This window comes from Pungitius pungitius, chromosome 4 (genome assembly GCF_949316345.1).
Source record: "Pungitius pungitius chromosome 4, fPunPun2.1, whole genome shotgun sequence".
In the NCBI taxonomy this organism is placed as follows: Eukaryota; Metazoa; Chordata; class Actinopteri; order Perciformes; family Gasterosteidae; genus Pungitius; species Pungitius pungitius.
In genome coordinates, this window is record NC_084903.1 from 12618702 (window position 1) to 12638189 (window position 19488).

Below are 19488 nucleotides of genomic sequence, written 5' to 3' on the forward strand. Positions count from 1 at the left end.
CAAGCCTGAAATCACTTCATAGCCCGGAATGTGGTGAAAATAGTGACCGCTCTGGAAGAAACCGTAGCTTTGATGGTTCTGACCCAAAACAGACATGCCTTCTTATTAATATGCATTTTGAAATGACCATTGAGCTTGCTTGGAGGTGATTCAGGGTTATCAATGCTCTAGTTGTATTGAGTGGGTTAAAATTCACCTCATATTTAGACAACTTTTTCACCCTATGCTAGGAAAGGCAATTCATTTTCCAACTTCACGTAGATCATCCACACAGCTTTAAAAACAAATAGGTGATGTATATGTCAAAAGGCAACAGACCATGCCAACCATGTTACGTCATTTTTTTTATTCTCGCTCTGTAATTTGACAATATCTCTGCTGTTGGTTTCATTACGTGATGAAAAGAATTACCCCATATAGCTTAAATCCTTGCATTTCTACCGAAACTCGCAGCCAAAAGGAATCTGCCGAAGGAAATATTTTGTTCCCAAAAGTATTGTTTTTGTTTCTTGCAGAATCGTTACGCAAGATGTTCTCAGAGTCCAGAAGAGTAAAATGAAGACCATAAAAGACACAAATACAGTTTGGGAATTGTATCGCTGCAACACATTTCAAAATCAGTTTGATTCAATAGGGGATGACATCCATCCAATAAACTGTTAGAGAAAAGCAGATAGGAAAATTCATTCTTTTCACTCATCAAATTCAAATTTATGGCAGACAGTATGCCAGGCAGAGAGAGGAGAGACGGCGTCCACCCGGCAAAAAGGAAAATAACGGACCAAGTGCAGATTCAACACAGACTGCATCCATCTAAACCAACATTATTCATGAAAATAGTTCCACGGTATGTGGCTCGTGGCACTGGCCCCCAGGGAAGCAGACTGATCAGTTTACTTGAATCTGGGTCTAAGCTCATGTTCTCTTTCATCATACTCCTCACCATGTTTTCATTTTCACCCACGAGATGCACTGTAATGACAAAGAGCATCCGTGCGATAGATTTTAAAGGTCAACAACGATAAATTAACCTACTTATGCTATTTTTCCTTTGTATCACCTCGATCGATTGGAATATTGGTTAAAAGTTTTGCAAAGAAAAGGCCAATGTAAGCTAGTCAATGAAACCAGATCATGCAACTGTAAGGGAATACAAATAATTCTTGTTTGCTATCTAGGCTCTTTAGCAACGATCTTTACAGTCCCCATGGAGGAAGCTTCGTCAAACACTATTATTTTACACTGTGACTCCAACATCAGCCAAGGCCCTACTTTGAAAGCAATACTTGAAAGCTTAACATTTTTCACCATCATTCCTTAATTTATTATGCTAACAAATACAATTTGTGTTTATTTAAAAGGCATGGAGACTTAATAGGGGAGGGATTTATTGGTCACAGTATACACTCAAAATATGGCATGCTTAGCGTTATTTCCAAAAGTGCCATCCACAGTAATCTATCAATGACAAGTGAGTCAGGCCAGTGCAACTAAAGCCAGGTAAGAGTCCCTGGTTTGTATTAACAACGAAGGTGGGCGGGGAAAGCTTTTGTCTAGACGGTCAGGTACATATTACTGTGAGCAGACTGGTTGAACCAACGATGCAGAGCTCTGAATAGTTTGAGAAATAAGCAGTTGTTATTCATTTTCGGGTTTTTTTAAAATCCAAAAGTCATTTTGATTTTATATTTCTGAGAAAAGGAATCCCTTCCCCTTAAAGACAACGGCCTCTCTGCAGTAGGGAGTGGCTGACATGTGGGTAAGACATAAGCCCGTCGCAGCGCCCTAATCAACCACAATCTCGGATGGAAGACTTTTATGGCTGGCTTTCTAGGCAAAGCGACTTCATCGTAACAATCAGCTGCGGCTAATTCACTGGACTCATGTGCCCGGAGTCTTGTGGTGAGATTTGACTGAATGCAAAATACGTTCAGTCCCTTCTGGTGACGCCAGGAACATTTTGTCCATGTTAGGACACAAAATGCATTCGCACAGAGCTGACCAAGGACACGGTTTACCTATTGTCCTCTGCGAGCAATGGTGTCTAAGAGGATTCAGCTGCGCTGGATGGACGCCACTGAATCTAGGACCTTTGGTTTGTTCGCTCACGGCAGGCTTAAGGAATAACTTGGATCCTCATGACGTGACAGTTGACGATAAATTACAGCGATTCCAGGACCTGGAAGTATTTACCAAAATGTCATTTATCACACGGGAATGTGTGAGCGCTCAACATTACATGCAGTGCCAAAGGGGTTTTTCTCTACTTATCCATGAGTGCTTGGAAATGGGTGCAATACGTATTTCTCGGATGAAGACCCTTTGGAGGCCTCACCTGAGGCCCAGCATGTGAGGAAGGAAGCACCGGGAGCTCTCAGAGCAAAACAACAGTGCAGAGGGAGAAGGGGATGAGCACAAGGACTGACTTTTCCGGGAAGCTCCATGACGTTCCGCCCAAAATTAAAGAAACATGACAACACTTCCGGCAAAAAAAAGAGGAAATGTATAAATCACAGCAAGTTAAAGACAAGTATGGCCGCAGAGGGGGAGGAGGGGATAGAGCCAAAACAGAGCTTGCAGGACAGAACAAGAAGCAACAACAACAGCCAACAAAACTAGGAAATACAAATACAAACGATTGATCCAAACAGCAGCTCCCAATGCCGACCTCGTTTGTGTGATCAAAACATATACATCATATACATCATGTTTAAATGATCTTTTGTGAAAATGATTCTGCGCGTGTCCCATTAGCTGGAAGTTAACCCTGACAGGAGCTCGCTCAGCAGGGACAGGATGTGACACATTTTGAATCCATGAAAACTTTCGATTGATCCAAGTCAAATAAAGCAGCCTGTCGTGTGTAAACATCCACTGGCGGCGTGTCCTTGTTCTTTAAACACATGCAAGCCGTAGGATTTCTCCTTTTTTTTTTTGCTATCTGGCCGGTTAGTGAGAAGAACCCCCCCCCCCCCCTCCGCCCCCACAGATAGTGTTTCCAGGGTTGCGTGATAGCTGGACGGCTAACGGGGAGCTAAGCGAGGAGCTATCTAGCATCAACATCATCACACACTGACTGACGGCCTGGACACAAAACCAATCTGCGAGCCTCCACCTCCGTCAAAACTCACCAGCTTTCTCCTGGTCGTATCCCACGACGATAAAATAGTCAGCAAATCTCGCCATGTCTGCTGCTTTTCCCGAGTAACACCAACACAATTCAGCATTTTTCCTGCTTCCAAAGCACAGCCATGTTTGACAGAAGGAGTGTCACTGCGCATGCGCCCCGGAGAGGGAGAAATCTATGGGCGTGGGCCCTCAAGTTTACAAATACAGCACTGTGTGCCAACAGAGGGTCTTTCAGGTCCAAACTTTTGGAGTCCCCACCTTTTTTAACCAGGAAAGGAAGAAGCACCAGGTTAATACTGAAATGTACTGTGAGTGAGACAAACGTATCGGCGGTGGAAAACTTCTCATCAGTGATTGATTTACTGGAGATTCCTTATGTCGCAGAGAATCATTTAAATAACACCCACAGAGGTGGAAAATGGAATACATTTACATTTATTACAGATACATTTATGGAATAACAACTGATCCCGAAATCTTGTCAAATGTGCCAACGGTGCAAAAGAATACTGATAACATGGCCAAGCTGCTCCAGTTGCAACATTAAAATGATCAGAGGTTATTCTTGGACTCATGTATTTGTGTGCACTTTTGAACGCAACTGTTCAATAATTGAATCTTCTGGTGAGTCCCAATAGGTTAAAACCGATCATTTAAAAAAAGCATTAATGGTACTGTCTAAGGCAATTGTTTGTGTTTTAAAATATTTTATATTTAAAAAATTAAAAAATCTTTCAATCTTAATATGATTGAGTTTTGACAAAACTTGTGTTTAGTGTAAATTATTAAAATGTATAAAAATCCGTCACAGGGAAATCAGTATCCGTAGTACCAGCTAATGTGTGTAAGAGAAACCCCAAAACGCTTGGAATTGCAACCAAATCCACTTTCTCCTCTGTAATTAGTTTTCTTTGCCTTTTTTGTCTTTCTATTCATCCTATTAACTGTTTTTGTATGCTAGTGAACGGATGATATATGGAGAGGTGGGTCAAAGAGGTGGGTCAAATAGTTGAACCAGTTTCAAAACATTAAGAAATGCATACCAAGTGGTTGCATACAAGTGTTTGTAACAATTATGATTCACCTGTCAAAATTGTCCTTTTGTGGTCGACACACTTGTTTTTCTGGCACGCCTGGCAACTCACACATACCTGCTCATGAGAATGCAAGGTCAACATAAAGAAACATGTCATCCTACGAAAGCCACTTCACAGAGGACAAACAAAGGATTTCTATATAAGGAGCCAAAGAGCAACGGCAGAATTTGGTTGTCATGATTGCACAATCTCCTGTTGTAAAGTAAACAAAGAGGATTACTTATCTGCCACAGGCAATCATTATTACAAAGTGCTTGCAAAACATTCGCTGGTTTTACTGCACATGTGTTTAACATTTATGTAGTCTTTGAGTCAGGTCGCATGGGATAAAAATACATTCAGAAAGAAAACAATACGATATGGATTATAGAATGCTGATTAACCAGAGTGGAATGTCAAGTGTTAAGTATTTCTAGAAGGATGTTGAAAGAACCCAGGGGAAAGTTTTTCCCCTTTTTTTGAAACCGAAACAAAAATCTAAAATTACACATTACATAGAGCGTCTAAAAAGCACAAATTGAGCCCATACCTTGTGGACTTTCCTGCAGTGGAATTTCTGCTCTAGTAAAATGTTATGTTTTTTCTCTGGTACTTACAAAATTTCCTACACCGAAGGGGTGAACAATTTAAATATTTCGTTATCACATATCACATAGATATTACCTATGAAGTATAGGTAATATCTTAATATGCCCGACTCTGACACGGAACGATTTATGTTATTTAGCTGAAGGCTGTGATTAAAAACAACGTGAACTCCGTAAAGCGACCATCCCTCTCTTGTTAATCTCCATTATATTCTTGGTTATGCATTCCTCTGGCAAAAATGTAAGTCATATTAATTGTAATTCATACATTTAGTCGGAATATTTTAAAAAAATATGTCTAAGCCAATATTGTTCAGTGTCTTAGATTGTTGTTGAAGTTGAAGTGACCATGGCTCTAGATATATTCTGAGACACATTGTAAAATTCCATTTAGCATTTATCCAAATATCAAAATAAATGGTGGTGTCCAGGGTCAAATATTTGCCTTGTACAAACAGATATATTGAATATATTCTGTTTACAGTTTGGCACACTTACTATATTCAATCATTTACTCAATGCTTGTCTTTTTCCATCCAATCATCCATCCAAATTCATCATCCAGTGTACTTGCAAAGCTTGGAAGAAAGGAACTTCGCTGTGTAAGGGAGTGCCCTGAAAAGCAGACTATGGAAACAATCCTATTCCGTGCAATTCTATTTCATACAATTAGCCAGTTAAATTAAAAGGAACGACGACAAAAACTATAAACTAACTGACTTTAAACTTGAACCATCACAAGACGAATGTTCAAACTTTCTGTGATTACTTACTCTTGTAATAGCTCCGCCCTGTAGAAAGCAGTCCGCTGGGATGAACACGTTGTATTTAGATATTATCGCACTTATACAACTGATGTACATCTATTTGTTGCCCTTTTTATCCACATAATAAAATGAAGAACAAAAAACAGAAGGATTTTTTTTGACTGAGTGAAAGAAAAAGTAAAATCCGAATACACAGCATGTGTGCGCTCACTCAAACTATTTTCCTTTATCATTCTAACTTCTATTTAGTTTTTTTACTTTGTTTTCTTTGTTGTGATGTTCTTCTACGTGAGCAGCAGCACAGCAGTAGGGTGCTGGATGGGGTGGGGTAAAAGGATGAGAGGCCGTGTGTGTCAGTTGTGAGCCCCTCCCACCTCCTGTATAAAGGCTCCCTGTCCGGTGTGTTGGAGCTATTAGCAGAGTGACACGGCTCCCTGACAGAACTAGTGGCAATTTCAAGAAACTTGTGGAGTATTCTCTTACAGCTGACTGAGCTTTCTCATCCATCTGAACTGTTTCAGAGAATTAAAGGTATGTGCATTTTCTTTTGACAAAAATGTTGCTGTGATGTGCTCTGCAACCAGCTGATGGCTCAAACCTTGCTTTTTAGAGGTCGAGGCACGTGTAGGGACAAGGACAGGTTATCTGTCGGGTTATATAAGCAGTTCAGCTTTCAACGTAGTTGTCTGTGAAGTAATTGCCTCCAAGCATCTGCCAGAGGCACTACATCATATATTGTTTATTAGTTGCATTCGATTTGCTTTGTTCTTCAGTTATCAGATAACCGCGTTGAATAGAACTTCGTTTTTTGTCTGACTTGTGGACCGAGTCTATTTTGGACCCCGCATTGGTAGACTGTCCTTCGCGTTATTGGCCGGCGGCCCAAAGCATGGTTGTAGGTTTACTTAATGGAGCAAAAATCTGACCTTAGCTTAACTTTCTAAATAAATGAATGATAAGTGCAAATAACTTGGCTTTTGGACCCTTGTGTAAGCCAGTACCACTGTGGCACATATTGGAATACTGTATGAGGGAGTTTTACATGCACTGAGGGACAAGGGGAAATTCATGAAGTTAAATATCAATTTATAGCATAACTACATAACTAACACATGTTTTCTCTACTCTCCACAGGAGTCAAAATGCAATTGCTCTTCCAGTTGTGTCTCTCCTGCTGTCTGCTGGCGACAGTAGCACACTGTGTGGAACTTCAAGTGAATCCGGAGTTGAAAAAAAGGTGCGCTCACTGAGGAGTAATTCAGTCAATCAAAATGTCATACATAAGATCTGACGGTTTGTCAAGTCTGTGACAGCTGTAGGCTGAATGATCTGCCTAAGACTAATGAATCATATGGTTTTCCCTCTCTCAGACTAAGCATGTGGCTCGGGAGCAGATTGGGACGGGATCTTGACAGTGTATCAGTAGAGAAGACAGCAGAATCTGAGTACTTTGTCAGACCAGAAGATATCAGGGATTCCAGGCTGCCACTTTCCAGGTAAGACATTAACCATTGCAATCTCGAACCATCACACAATGGTGTGTCATAAAAAAAAGGATTATTGAATCCAAGCAGAGAATACTCAATATACTTAACAACTACACAGCAGAGATTAACGTCCTCTTCTTCTCCCTCTGTCCTGCAGCGCTGACATCCACGTCCGAACCAAGCGGTCTAAGCACGGCTGCTCCCTTGGCACCTGCATAGTGCACGACCTCGCGCATAGCCTGCACCAGCTCAGCAACAAGCGGAAGATTGGCAGTGCCCCGGCTGACAAAATGAGCGCACAGGGATACGGCCGGAGGCGTCGATCCCTCCCAGCGCGCAGAGTCACACTGAGGCTGGAGCAGGGCAGGCTGAGGCCCGTGTGGAGCGCGAGTGACTCACAAGTTCACAAGCTCGAGGCTCTCCTCAGACGGACATGAGCGGATCCTGGGAAGAGGAGTTGGGAACCGAAGTGAGGGAGTCAGTGTCCCCCTCTGTTCTAGAAATTCTCGAAATGCCTTAAACTTTTGCCAAGTATATCCCAGCACATTTTTTTTCACGGCATGAGAACTGAGTCAGAGCGCGACTGGCTGCACCCAGTCTCTCTCTCAAAGGGCTGAGTCCGTGCGGCGCAGCGCAGCGCCCAAAACAACTCCAGCTGGCGCAAAGACACTGGATGGCACAGCGTGAGGTGAACTACAGGTGCTGCACTTCGCTTGGCAGAGGGAAACGAAGAGTGCTAAGACTTGGCAAAGTGGACACATCCTCTGGCATTAAGAGGGAACTCTCTTCTGTCATTCTGGGACCATACACATTTCTTCCTCAAGGCCAGGACTTTGATAAGTGCTATCCTCTCAGGATTATACCACCGTGTTCCAAACTGCCAGTACTTGTCTGCACTTTTCCATTTGGACTTAATGTCAAATGAATCATCAGGAAAACACATCTTCATCACAATGCCAAACAGGAAGATAGGTTAGAGAGCTCACATTTGTGTTGTTGAGTTTATATAACGTTTTGGACACTGTATAAGGGAAATGTCTTTTGATTTTGTGAGATATGTGCCAGTCCACGATGGATTGAAATATACTTGAAATTGTTATTTTTGTACAAAACATGTGCAATCTATATTTGTTTTTATTGCAGGTATATGTATACATGAATTCCTTTATTTAAATAGTGTATAAAGGTTACATTAAAGTACTTATGCAGATTATTTTTGTACAGTAAGAATTATATATATGGGCATTGTAGCTATTTGTCATTGTTCCTTTGCAAACTGTGGTAATAGGGTATGTGTTATATATATATATGTATATATATATATACATATATATATAATATATTTGAAAATGTGTTCTATTTCATTTGTGTCAAAGCAATAACATTGTTATTCAATAAACATTTTGCATACAAAATCTAAACCTTGTCCAGACCTCCTTTGCTCATGGTTCTTGTCAACAGAAAGTGGCGTTCTATTGTCTGGACGTGCACCGCTACAGCAAGACACCCAGCACCTGGTCCCTGTTAAGTGATTACAGGGTCTCATTAGAGCCTCCCCTCCTCTCACTACATTCCCCCAGTTATGACGCTCCCCCTCAAAAAAGGGCGCATTCCTGCTTGGTTCAGCTTATATTTGTCGGCTCACCCCACACCACACAGCAGCCCTAAACCCATCAGAAGATACTGGAGCGTCCATCTGCTTTTAATGGTAGATGTTTGGGACACAAGAAGCCAATGCAGGGGGTTCCGGTCTTACATTCCTGGAAGGGCATCACAGAAACAGCTCCAACCAAGCACTGATGGTGACCTTGAAATATAAGCAGACCCCCAAGACTGAGACCAAAGAGCTGCAGACCTCTTCACTTGATATATTGTCCAGACTTTCATGTTTTTTGGGAGTTCAGATTCACCCCCCTAATTTCTTTATATATATCAGATTTGGGCTGTATTGTTTTTTTTTATTATTCAGAATAATCTCACAATGCAAGAGTCAATATGGGCAAAAGCCACTTGTACCATAATTTAAGTACTTAAGCACTTAAATTGTACTTATAATGGCTCTTAACTGTAACAAGTTGTAATTCGGCTTATTTAATGAAATTGCACTTCCTTGTTTCTTGTTCTTTGAGTTTTTTTCCCTGTGGTTGAAACACACTTAATGTAAGTCGCTTTGGATCAAAGCATCAGCTAAATGACAATGTAATGTAATGTATTGGAGTAAATGTCGGGCGAACAAGATTGATGCACCACGAGGACCCACTGAGGGTAGTCCAGAAGTGGTATCTTATCCTTTTGCAAAATCCTCATACTTTTTTAAGCAATTCTAAGTAAAAACATAAAGAATATGAAAAACAGGCATGTGGCTGGATTTAATGTAAATGTCTGTGTTGGAGTTGAGTTATGTTAATTCACTGAAAAAGTAAATTACAGCCTTTGTAATATTATTTTTAGCAGGTTATATCAAGCAAGTAATGGTCAGAACTTTCATTGCTTGTTCAAGGGTGCCATCTAGTGAGATATGAAGGGTAATACTGCTAAATTTGGGTATAGGGTTGTTCTTGGCATTATTCATACAATTAGGCACATCATTTCATCATTTAACTTCTTTCCCTTACGCCCAGCAAATCACACAGAATGGTGATTGTGAGAATGGGTACCTTTTAAACAAAGACCCCCTACTTCCACAATGCAATAGTGAATATGTATTTCAAAGATTGCTTTTGTGTAATCAAAATACTGCAAAGATAAATATTTTTTCATATTTTCAGATTGTGCGGGTGTGTGGGTAACTTTATTCCTAACAAATGGTTAAGAATTTAACATTGGAGTGTGAGCATGCTTGAGCTCTTGTTTTATTTTTGTATTTGCTTTGAACCTGTTGAAGTGCTTCAGTTTTTCTTTGTGATATAGATTGTATTTGATTTATTCATGATGTCAAGTGTGTGGCTTGAATATAACAGCAGCTTATGAACACTGACAGCACAACAACAGTGCCATAATTTAATGAATGGCATGAGGCCAATTAAAATAAAGCAAATAGGCCATCTAGTGGCTCATTAATTTACTTTGTTTTCCACATATTTCATGGGAATTTAGTTTCTCCACAAAATCACATTCCTCACGTTGTGTTTCACTATAGTACCAGAATTCTAAAAATAAACAGGCTGGATCTAGATCTTTAAACCGTCAGTGTACTACTAAAAGGATACTGGAAGATTCATCCACAAAGGCACACTCTAAAAGTACCCTGATAGCGTGAGCTGACAGGATTAGCCTTGTAATATCAAACACTGTTGGGTTAAATCAGGGACAGTGGCCCCCCTGCTGCTTATGACCACAGCAGTTTATATGGGCTTTATTCCAAGGCTGTGTGAGGAGTTCACCTTTGCTTTAAGGCAAGCCAGCTCATTTTACTTGGCAAAGCAGTGCTGTGATATCACTGCGAGACTCCACCAGAGATCCAAGGTAAAAGTGAGGCAAAGAACCGTGAGTTGGGGTTTCTTTTTATCACACACAAAATGCGTGCAATGATAGAGACACCGACTGTTGCCATGACGGACACTGGTGAGGTCTGTCCGTGTGAAATGAATGTTCTTTAGGGACTTTAATTTTTAGAGTTTCAAATTTTCAAGCAATTTCGTCTTCCAAGTGAAAACTGTCCATTTTTCATTTAAGTTAAATGTCCAAGACATACAAAAGAGGATATGATTAGTTTCTTAGACGGAAGGAAGAGATTAGGGAAACGCTCCATTTTCAGCATAATTACAACACCCATTATTACTTGAAAAATAAATCGTTGCAAATGGCCATCATTTCTGACATCTGCGTTTATTCGGATGTGCTTGCACTCTGCTGCAGCACTGAAAGAGTTAAGGATAGATCGATGAGCACTGCAGGGTGGTGGATGAGATTTCGAAAACACCAGGCGTAACATGAGCGCAGAATTAGTTAGATGTTTATCCACCATACAAACTTCTGAGACAGCAGAGCCTGACGAGGTGAGTGCACCTATTTGATATGTTCGTAGAGAGAAAGAGGGGTGAGGTGGGGGGGGGGGGGCAAAGATCACTGAAAATGCTGTTCTATGTCCATTCATTTACATTCAGATGTTCTTATGCTTTATGTGGTAATTGGTGAATGTGTATCTCCATCAAAACCCATTCATCAATGCAATAAAAAAAACCTTGCATCCAGACATTATCTGACACATATTAGATATATGGGCGAGGCACTTTGCGTTCATGGATGAGCGCACTTCCTCCATTTTTACCTCTCCTCCAGGTCCGGGCCACCGAGAAAGATGAGAAGAGGAGACGCACCTCTTTTGAAGCAACAGTCAAGTCCTTGCCTGGGAAAGAGTGAGCGTCCTTACTTTCCCTTGATCATAACAGTCTCTCTGTAATCTAAATGCTTTTCTCTCGTGTTGTTGACCTCTCTCAGATATGATTTTGTCAAACATCCATTAAAAGCACACTGGGTCTGAGATGGGATCTATAAGTGGTCGGCTAATGGCTTCCTCTGGGATTATCACAGTTAATGGGAAATAATGAATGTTGATTCTTGTTCTCCAAAGTAACTGCACAGATGATTTAAAGTCAACTCGACATTTTCAGTGCATTAAAAAAATAGTCACAAACACAAGAGGCACACAGACTCACATTCGCACTGAGTGAGCACCATGTAAAACAATGCTTTCTCCAGAGCTATAGATAATGTTGTTACTCAGCCATCTGATATGATGTTTCTTGAATTAGATAGAGTAGGGCTCTCATTGATATTAATGACTTCATAGCCACTCTGTTATAAATAGATGTTTAGGAAGTATAAACATGAATAAAATGCACTAGGCAGCTCTGCATAATGCTCAGACATCAAAAGAGAGAATGGGTCAGTTGTCTTTGCTATCACACAAATGTGAGTGAAAATCGGAGTGTAGGGGAAGCCTCAGTGAGGAGGAATGTGTTTCAGTCACTCCCCTGTAGGTGTGCCCGATTATATATATGTACGTGTAAGACTGAGTGACATATTTCTGTCTGAGAGCGAAATAAATACACAGAGGAGAAGCCAGGTCTACTCAGAGTGAGGTGGCCAGTTTTCACATGGGCTTGGGATTAGAAGATGAGAGATGGGCAGTCGGGAAAAACAAAACCATAAATGTAAGCCACGGTGGAGTCATATATCGATGGAGTCTGCCCCAGATAGATGCAGAGAGAATACCTTAAGGTACCATTGAATCTGTACGGTGCTTCACTTGAGATGACAACACCTACAGACACGGCTGTGAGCAGCACTGAAGGTAAGCACATAACAGATGAAATGCATATCAAGGTAAAACAAAATAATAGGCAAAATGGCTATGAAGACAAGTTACAGTATGGGCTACTGTCTGCATCACTGCACACATCTGCTTTTCTGCAATGAGCCTGGTCAACTTTACATTCATTCAGATTGCCAAAAGTCTCAAATAACTAGCTAAATTGAAAGAATTTGCCGAGTATGCTTACTCATTCTAACTTGATGACAGGACCTGAATAAAACCAACATTTTCACATGTTAACAAAAAACACTCAACCTCTGGAACGTTTTTTTTTAGAATGACGCCATTTTCCTGCCACTGCCCGGACCCTGGTTGCCACGGTGATGCCAAACTGTTTCTTTCATCTGCTAAACTGCGTTTTCTTCTTTCCGAAGATATTTACGTTCAACATAATTTAGCGGCGCACCTCTGCGGGATTAACGTTTATTCTTACAGTCGTACTCTTTCGACGAAGTGCGGGATATAGGTCAGTAACACAAATATCAGCAACATGTACAAATATCAGCAATATATATATTTAATATCTTATATCTTATATCTTTCATTAATATTTTAATGATGTTTCAATACTTCGCAGTAATTAAAAAGATGTTGCCAGCGCGTTTGGGATGGCTAACCGGGATGATGTATAATTCAACTATCTAACGGGATTAACGTCAGCTTTGTGTGGATTAGACCAGCGATGAAGGAGGCTCGGAACAGTTTATCGTGTCGTATAGTTCATTTATTTATACACACGCAATAGAGGTTCGTTTTTCTGTGAATTAACGTTACAGACACAATATGTACCCATGATGGAAAAAAAATGTTTTTCAGGGCCGCTTAATTCTATTTCCCAGGCATTGTAGTTTTAAATCCAATCACAACACTTATCGATACTCAAACAAGGCCGGGGTTGTGTGCGCGCGCAGGGATACCCTTCCCGGAAGCACCCTGGCACCGCGGAAAGTGGTCTTTTATGACCCCATTAGGCTGCATTGCCTTTCTCTAAATGTTGCCTCAGCTCTCCAAGGACCAGAACTGCATCCTGCAGCACAAAGATATGTGCAGATCAGATACAGCTCTGAACATAGCTGCTGTGTCATGGCTGTAAATAGATGTGTGTATTATGGATTATGTACTGGAGTAAAAATAAGTGTTATTTACAGCCACCCTGTTGACAAACGGCTTAAACAGAATTACTGTTATTATTTTTATTAAAGGGTGAAAGTGACTTTCGCAATAAAGTAACGTGTCAAGAATACCTCTGAGGTATTTGCATTCCATCAAAGGTCTTTAATCAAGACAATTTAATGAAACAATCTGACTGAACTGAAGTTATTTTCAAAAGGTCATTGTACCACTGCACAATTCAAAATGCTTTCATCTGAAATATGATGTTCCCTGGGACTAGCCAATGTTTTCATTCAAGTATCACATTACAGCCATTTGCTGATAACATTTTCATAGCACCACCTGTCAACATCTAAGTGACTCAGTAAAGAAAAGGTTAGATACATAACGTGATGTGAAGAAATGTCAATAGTGACTTTAGTATGAACTGTGAGTCTATGAAAACCGGCTCAGGTAGGTATGCTAAATCTACGTTATATTGACGGCCCATAAGCTTTGTGTGCTGGTTCATTTGTGAAACCCCAAGGAAGGAATTTCTTAACGGTTTTCACTGTTGAGTTTTGCGATAAAACAGCTTGAAAGAAAGATAGCAAAGTATTTATAATCCTGTAGAACATGAACAATACACACAGAGCTCTCCAGGTGGCCATTACTGTGCAACTGTTCATGTATGAGTTCATGTATGAGTTCATGTATGAGTTCATGTATGAGTTCATGTATGTCCTGCAACCCTTACACTGGTAGATTTGCTTGTTTACAAAACAGAATAAACTGGGCAGAGCAAGTACAGATCTGATGAACAGGGCAGGTCTTCTTAGTTTCCTATAAATACATGTTGCGGTCACCATCACCGTCATTTCAATGTAGCCTTTACCTTCATGCAGACATGCCTCGGCAATTCCCGAAGGTAACTCTGAGTGAGGCAGAAGAGGAGAGCCAAGTGTTAACAGAGAAAGTGTACGCATCAGCGCTAAAGGAAGAAGACAACAAGGATGCCTTATCGATGTTCTCTGTGTCAGAGGACTGCCCAATTGGCCTTCAGCAAGCCAAGGAACATGAACTGCTTAAGGACCTTGCAGAGCAACAGTCAGAGCTAAGTACCAAGAGGTAGGCCCTGCTATTGGTTTGGCAACAAATCAAAAATTACGTCTTCATCACTCGGCTTAAAATTATGAATGAAACGCTTATTTTCATTTAATTTCTAATCTTGCAGGAAAAAAAGCTTGAAGATGATTCGTTCCCATTCAATGTTCCTGCAAATCCCAGTGAACACGGATTGTACCCGGTCAGTGGCAGTCACGCCGTACCTGTCCCCCAGCTCCACCTGCTCATCAGTGCCAGAAAACTGCCCTGATTACCAGAGGGTCACTATTAGTGGCGATTACTGTGCTGGAGTGAGTACTGTAAACACAAATGTGTGCATCACCATCAGAGAAAGTGATCATTTTGATGAACATGTTGTATTTTTCCTGATCTTATGGTGTCATGTTGACAGAATTTAAAAAAAATGTTGGCCAGCGTGCCGTGAATCATGTTTATTCTCCATTTAGATCACACTGGAGGACTATGAACATTCAGCCAAAAGTCTGTTTAAGGCTCTGCTTATTCGCGAGAAATACTCAAAGCTTGCCTATCATCGATTTTGCCGAACAACAGCCCAGTTCCTCCGCAGCGCTGAGAATATGACGTGGAGCGAAGAAGATGAAGTCCTTCCAGGTTTGAAGTGTATATCTAAACATTATTGAGAAGGATACTCTCACTGATGTTTATTCCTGGTTTGTATGAGAGTAACAGAACAATGCGGTGGTCATCAGATATGTGCCCGTGTCCAACCGGTGGAGAAGATCCCTACAGCACTCAGAACATCCCGGAGAATCTGAACTATGAACTGAAGATGAAGGATGGGATAGTGTATGTGTACGACAATGCAGAAGCACTGAGGGAAAACCGGCCTCATGACCTTCCTTACCCAGACTTTGAGACCTTTGCCATAGACTTCAGTCACGTGCTGGCAATGATTGCAGATGGGCCGACGTGAGTTGCCAAAACAAAAAGACACAACCCGATATGACGGTTTAATAAACAGCCTTTGTTTGAAAACTGATTGTTGCCACAATTGCATGAAGTTACACAAATCGGACCACTTTAATGTCTCACACTCTGATTTTCAGGAAGACATACTGCCACAGACGACTCAACTTTTTGAGTTTAAAGTTCTACCTCCACGAGATGCTCAATGAGATGGCCGAGCTAAAGGAGCTCAAATGTGTGCCTCACAGAGATTTCTACAATGTTAGGAAGGTTAGATTACTGTGTATGATACACCTCAACATGTTTTCATGTTTCCACTACTGCCTTTAACTCTCACTCAAGTTGTCCGTCCAGGAGACTGAACGCATCGTTTCTTTGTCTCAGGTGGACACGCATATCCATGCCTCCGCCTGCATGTCCCAGAAACACCTGCTGACCTTCATTCAGGAAACATATAAGGCTGATGCCGACCGTGTGGTGTTGGAAAATGCTGGACAAAAGATGACCCTCCAGCAGGTTTTCCACAGTCTCAACAAGGATCCCTATGACCTTACCGTGGACTCTCTGGATGTACATGCTGTAAGAAAAATAGGAAATGCTAAATGTTTCAGCGTTTGTTGACGTGTGTTGAAATTAGGAGCAACACTAAAAACGTGGTAAATTTGGTCAGAACATGGTTGCACACAAATACAATTACAATTCACTCTCTCTGCCGATTTGTGTCATCTCCATTTCTAGTACAGGAAAATACCATTATTGATTAGAACTTTTTAATTACTAATCATTCTAACTTCCTGATCTCGCTTTGAATTTATAAACTTCTCAGGGCAGACATACCTTCCACCGTTTTGATAAGTTCAACTCAAAGTATAATCCAGTCGGAGCCAGTGAACTTCGAGAAATATTCCTGAAAACGGACAACCTCATGGACGGAGAGTATTTTGCTCGCATCATAAAGGTATCGTGTCGAGTCGTCTCTGAACGTCTGAATCTTTGCAGAGACGGCTTAGTACACTACTTCTCTCCTTTAATAGGAAGTGTCCCATGACCTGGAGGAGAGTAAGTACCAGCATGCAGAGCCTCGCCTTTCCATCTATGGACGCTCTCCAGGGGAGTGGCACAGTCTGTCAAAGTGGTTTATTCAGCACAAAGTACACTCTCCAAACATGAGGTGGATCATTCAAGTTCCCAGAATATAGTGAGTGCTGCAGGCTTAATTCATATAAGATATATATATATATATATATATATATATATATATATATATATATATATATATATATATATATATATATATATATATATATATATATAGATATTCTGAAAATGGCAGTTTCCTAAAAATATAAGATGTTTTATGTGTTTCAGTGATATTTTCAAGGCAAAGAAACTGGTACCCAATTTTTCCAAGATGCTGGAGAACATATTCCTTCCTCTATTTGAGGCGTCTGTTAACCCACAGAACCACAAAGAAATTCATGTTTTCCTGAAATATGTAAGATATTGTATAACAGTTGTATAACATTCATAACACTAAGACCTTCAGGGCAGGAGTTTTGATATATTATGTTCATAGACTTCATGCATTGAAATGATTTGCGTTCACCAACAATTGGCTTGTTTGTCTAATTTATATCATGTTTAATTTATCTTATTTATAATTTTTAATTTATATTAATATATTAACATAATCACTGCTAAACCCCTCATGTAAGATGTATGTGTATATGAACACAATAATAATGCTGTGTGTTTTAATTTGTTGATGCAAATTTAAAGTTTCTTCATAGGAAAAGCTATAATTGTTTAAAAATAATAAATATTAATCAAAAATAGCACTTTAATATCTCCTCTGTTACAACCATTCTGCTAAACCAGGGTTAAGGTAAGGTCTTCTCTTGAGGAAATTAATGAAGTCATTTGAGGTAAATTAAGTAATTTATAGAATAGCTGTATCACTTCATGTTAACATACAAACTAATAGTACAGGACTACTACTTTGTGACGTGAATATAGAAACAAATTTTGAGACTTCATGGAACCATCCCAGTAGTAAAGTCATATTTTTTGCAGGTATCAGGGTTTGACAGTGTGGACGATGAGTCCAAACACAGCGATCACATGTTCTCCTTCAGGAGCCCAAAGCCAGAACAGTGGACTGCAGAAGAAAACCCTCCATACAGCTACTACGTCTTCCACATGTATGCAAACATCATGGTCCTCAATAACCTCAGAAAGTAAGTCCCAATGCCTTCTTGCCTCTTGCATACTTTACAGAAATTGCTTTGCTGTGAGATTGGAGGAGGGAAATATGAAATAGACATAAACTGGTACTGTGGTTCCAGCAATCAGTGGACAGTTGACTTTGTAAAGCTATAAAAGGGAAGAAACTATTCATTGGTAATACTTTCACTGACAAGTCTGAACTAGTGAGAGTAACTGTGACCTCTCAAAAGGCTGTGCAGCTGATATCTATAAATATTGTCTTTATGAGGAATGCAAGGATGAGCAGATTTAGACACTGCCATGCTCGCTTATGTATTGATGGTCCTTTGGTGTCTTCTGTAGGGAGCGTGGACTGAGCACCTTCCAGTTACGTCCCCATTGTGGAGAAGCTGGATCCATCACTCACCTGGTCTCTGGCTTTCTCACGTCAGACAACATTTCCCACGGTCTCAACTTGAAAAAGGTACCTCATAATATGGGCATTATACTAACCTGCAAAGATCAGTAGTATGACCCCGCTCTATGCTTATTTTATAGTAAATTGAAACTGCAAACACAAAGTGAGAATACAGAGAAGTTTTTGTAACAACATAATCAACAATTAAATCAACTTTCTTGCGACTTTCCTGTATTCAACATTAAAGTTTCTTTAGCAAATTAATTGAAACTTGCTATTATCGCTATTATGGATCAACAGTATGTTACTGAAGAAAGAAAATTGATTGCAATGACTCATTGATATTGCTGCTTACAGACAATATTTTGGAAAGGTTGTTCAATGAGGTAGGAAGCGTAGACATATGTATCTGTTCATTGTAATTGCAAAAATGCTTTCAATTTAACAAGTCATTATTTGTGAGTCCATGTGAAACTTGCACATTAAACTGTAACAGAGCGTATTTCCTTTCATGTGCTCCATTCAGTAGTTATCTTCATGGTTATTGTTTATCTGACTGAGAGTTTTTTTTTAACTTCCCTCAGAGTCCTGTCCTGCAGTACCTGTACTACCTGGCCCAGGTTCCAATCGCAATGTCTCCTCTCAGCAACAACAGCCTGTTTCTGGAATACTCCAAGAATCCTCTCCCAGAGTTCCTGCACAAAGGTCTGTGTGTGTCCCTGTCCACAGACGATCCCATGCAGTTCCACTACACCAAGGTAAACAGTTCGCTCATCACTATCCCAGAACATGGGTCACTGTCTTCATAAACATATTATTGGGCTTTAAATGGCGTTAGTCATGCAGTGTAAACAATTCTCCGTTGTTTGTGTCCTGCTTGTAGGAACCACTCATGGAAGAGTACGCTATCGCAGCTCAGCTGTGGAAGCTCAGCACCTGTGATTTGTGTGAAATAGCCAGAAACAGTGTGCTGCAGAGTGGACTGTCGGACCAGGTAGTAACACCGTTTTCTCTGCAGTCTCATATTGAACATTAATCCCACCTGTTTCCCAGGACTCTTTTTCTGTTGTTTGTTTACAGAACAAGAGGCACTTCTTGGGAGTGAACTATCTGAAAGACGGACCCGAAGGGAACGATATCCGCCGGACCAACGTCGCCCAGATCCGCATGGCCTACAGACACGAGACACTGTGCAATGAACTCAGCTTCATAGTCGATGCGGTGAGGTCTCAGTATGAATAAAATAGACCTTGTATGAGACAAGCAGGCTCATCTTTTTGTGCCAGCGATGATAAAAAGAAAAACACAATATTGTGTCAGTTAAATAGCAAGGTCTG

The 19488-nt window shown here is 40.5% G+C and overlaps 3 protein-coding genes across 4 annotated transcripts in view; 2 read left to right on the forward strand and 1 right to left on the reverse strand.

Annotated features, from left to right (window-relative positions):
- Nucleotides 1-3276, reverse strand: part of sbf2 (SET binding factor 2) — a 64120-nt gene extending 60844 nt beyond the window's left edge. For both annotated transcript variants that reach the window (XM_037485993.2, XM_037485984.2), the window contains exon 1: nt 3132-3276. In XM_037485993.2, the coding sequence (XP_037341890.2) occupies nt 3132-3186 (55 nt within the window). In that variant the 5' untranslated portion in view covers nt 3187-3276. The remainder of the gene's footprint in view (nt 1-3131) is intronic.
- Nucleotides 3277-5995: 2719 nt separating this feature from the next.
- adma (adrenomedullin a) lies at nt 5996-8468 on the forward strand. The gene is made up of 4 exons (XM_037454738.2): nt 5996-6111; nt 6715-6817; nt 6951-7076; nt 7225-8468. The coding sequence occupies exons 2-4, from the start codon at nt 6723-6725 to the stop codon at nt 7502-7504; spliced, it is 501 nt and encodes a 166-aa protein (XP_037310635.2). The 5' UTR covers nt 5996-6111; nt 6715-6722; the 3' UTR covers nt 7505-8468.
- A 2511-nt stretch (nt 8469-10979) lies between these two features.
- On the forward strand, nt 10980-19414 carry ampd3a (adenosine monophosphate deaminase 3a). Its single transcript, XM_037454714.2, has 16 exons — nt 10980-11065; nt 11349-11425; nt 14382-14604; nt 14711-14891; nt 15048-15213; nt 15312-15531; nt 15669-15798; nt 15913-16107; nt 16355-16486; nt 16563-16726; nt 16897-17023; nt 17602-17765; nt 18097-18217; nt 18736-18909; nt 19035-19145; nt 19232-19414. Exons 2-16 carry the CDS (start codon nt 11368-11370, stop codon nt 19391-19393), a joined length of 2328 nt encoding a protein of 775 aa, XP_037310611.2. The 5' UTR covers nt 10980-11065; nt 11349-11367; the 3' UTR covers nt 19394-19414.
- Nucleotides 19415-19488: the final 74 nt, after the last annotated feature.

Bases quoted from the DNA above. Each gene is read 5' to 3' on its own strand.
- adma (XM_037454738.2), top strand. From the start codon at position 6,723: ATGCAATTGCTCTTCCAGTTGTGTCTCTCCTGCTGTCTGCTGGCGACA. The intron at 6,818-6,950 runs GTGCGCTCACTG...TCCCTCTCTCAG, and splicing joins AATCCGGAGTTGAAAAAAAG to ACTAAGCATGTGGCTCGGGA. The intron at 7,077-7,224 runs GTAAGACATTAA...TCTGTCCTGCAG, and splicing joins TCCAGGCTGCCACTTTCCAG to CGCTGACATCCACGTCCGAA.
- ampd3a (XM_037454714.2), top strand. From the start codon at position 11,368: ATGAGAAGAGGAGACGCACCTCTTTTGAAGCAACAGTCAAGTCCTTGC. The intron at 11,426-14,381 runs GTGAGCGTCCTT...ACCTTCATGCAG, and splicing joins AAGTCCTTGCCTGGGAAAGA to ACATGCCTCGGCAATTCCCG. The intron at 16,727-16,896 runs GTGAGTGCTGCA...TATGTGTTTCAG, and splicing joins ATTCAAGTTCCCAGAATATA to TGATATTTTCAAGGCAAAGA.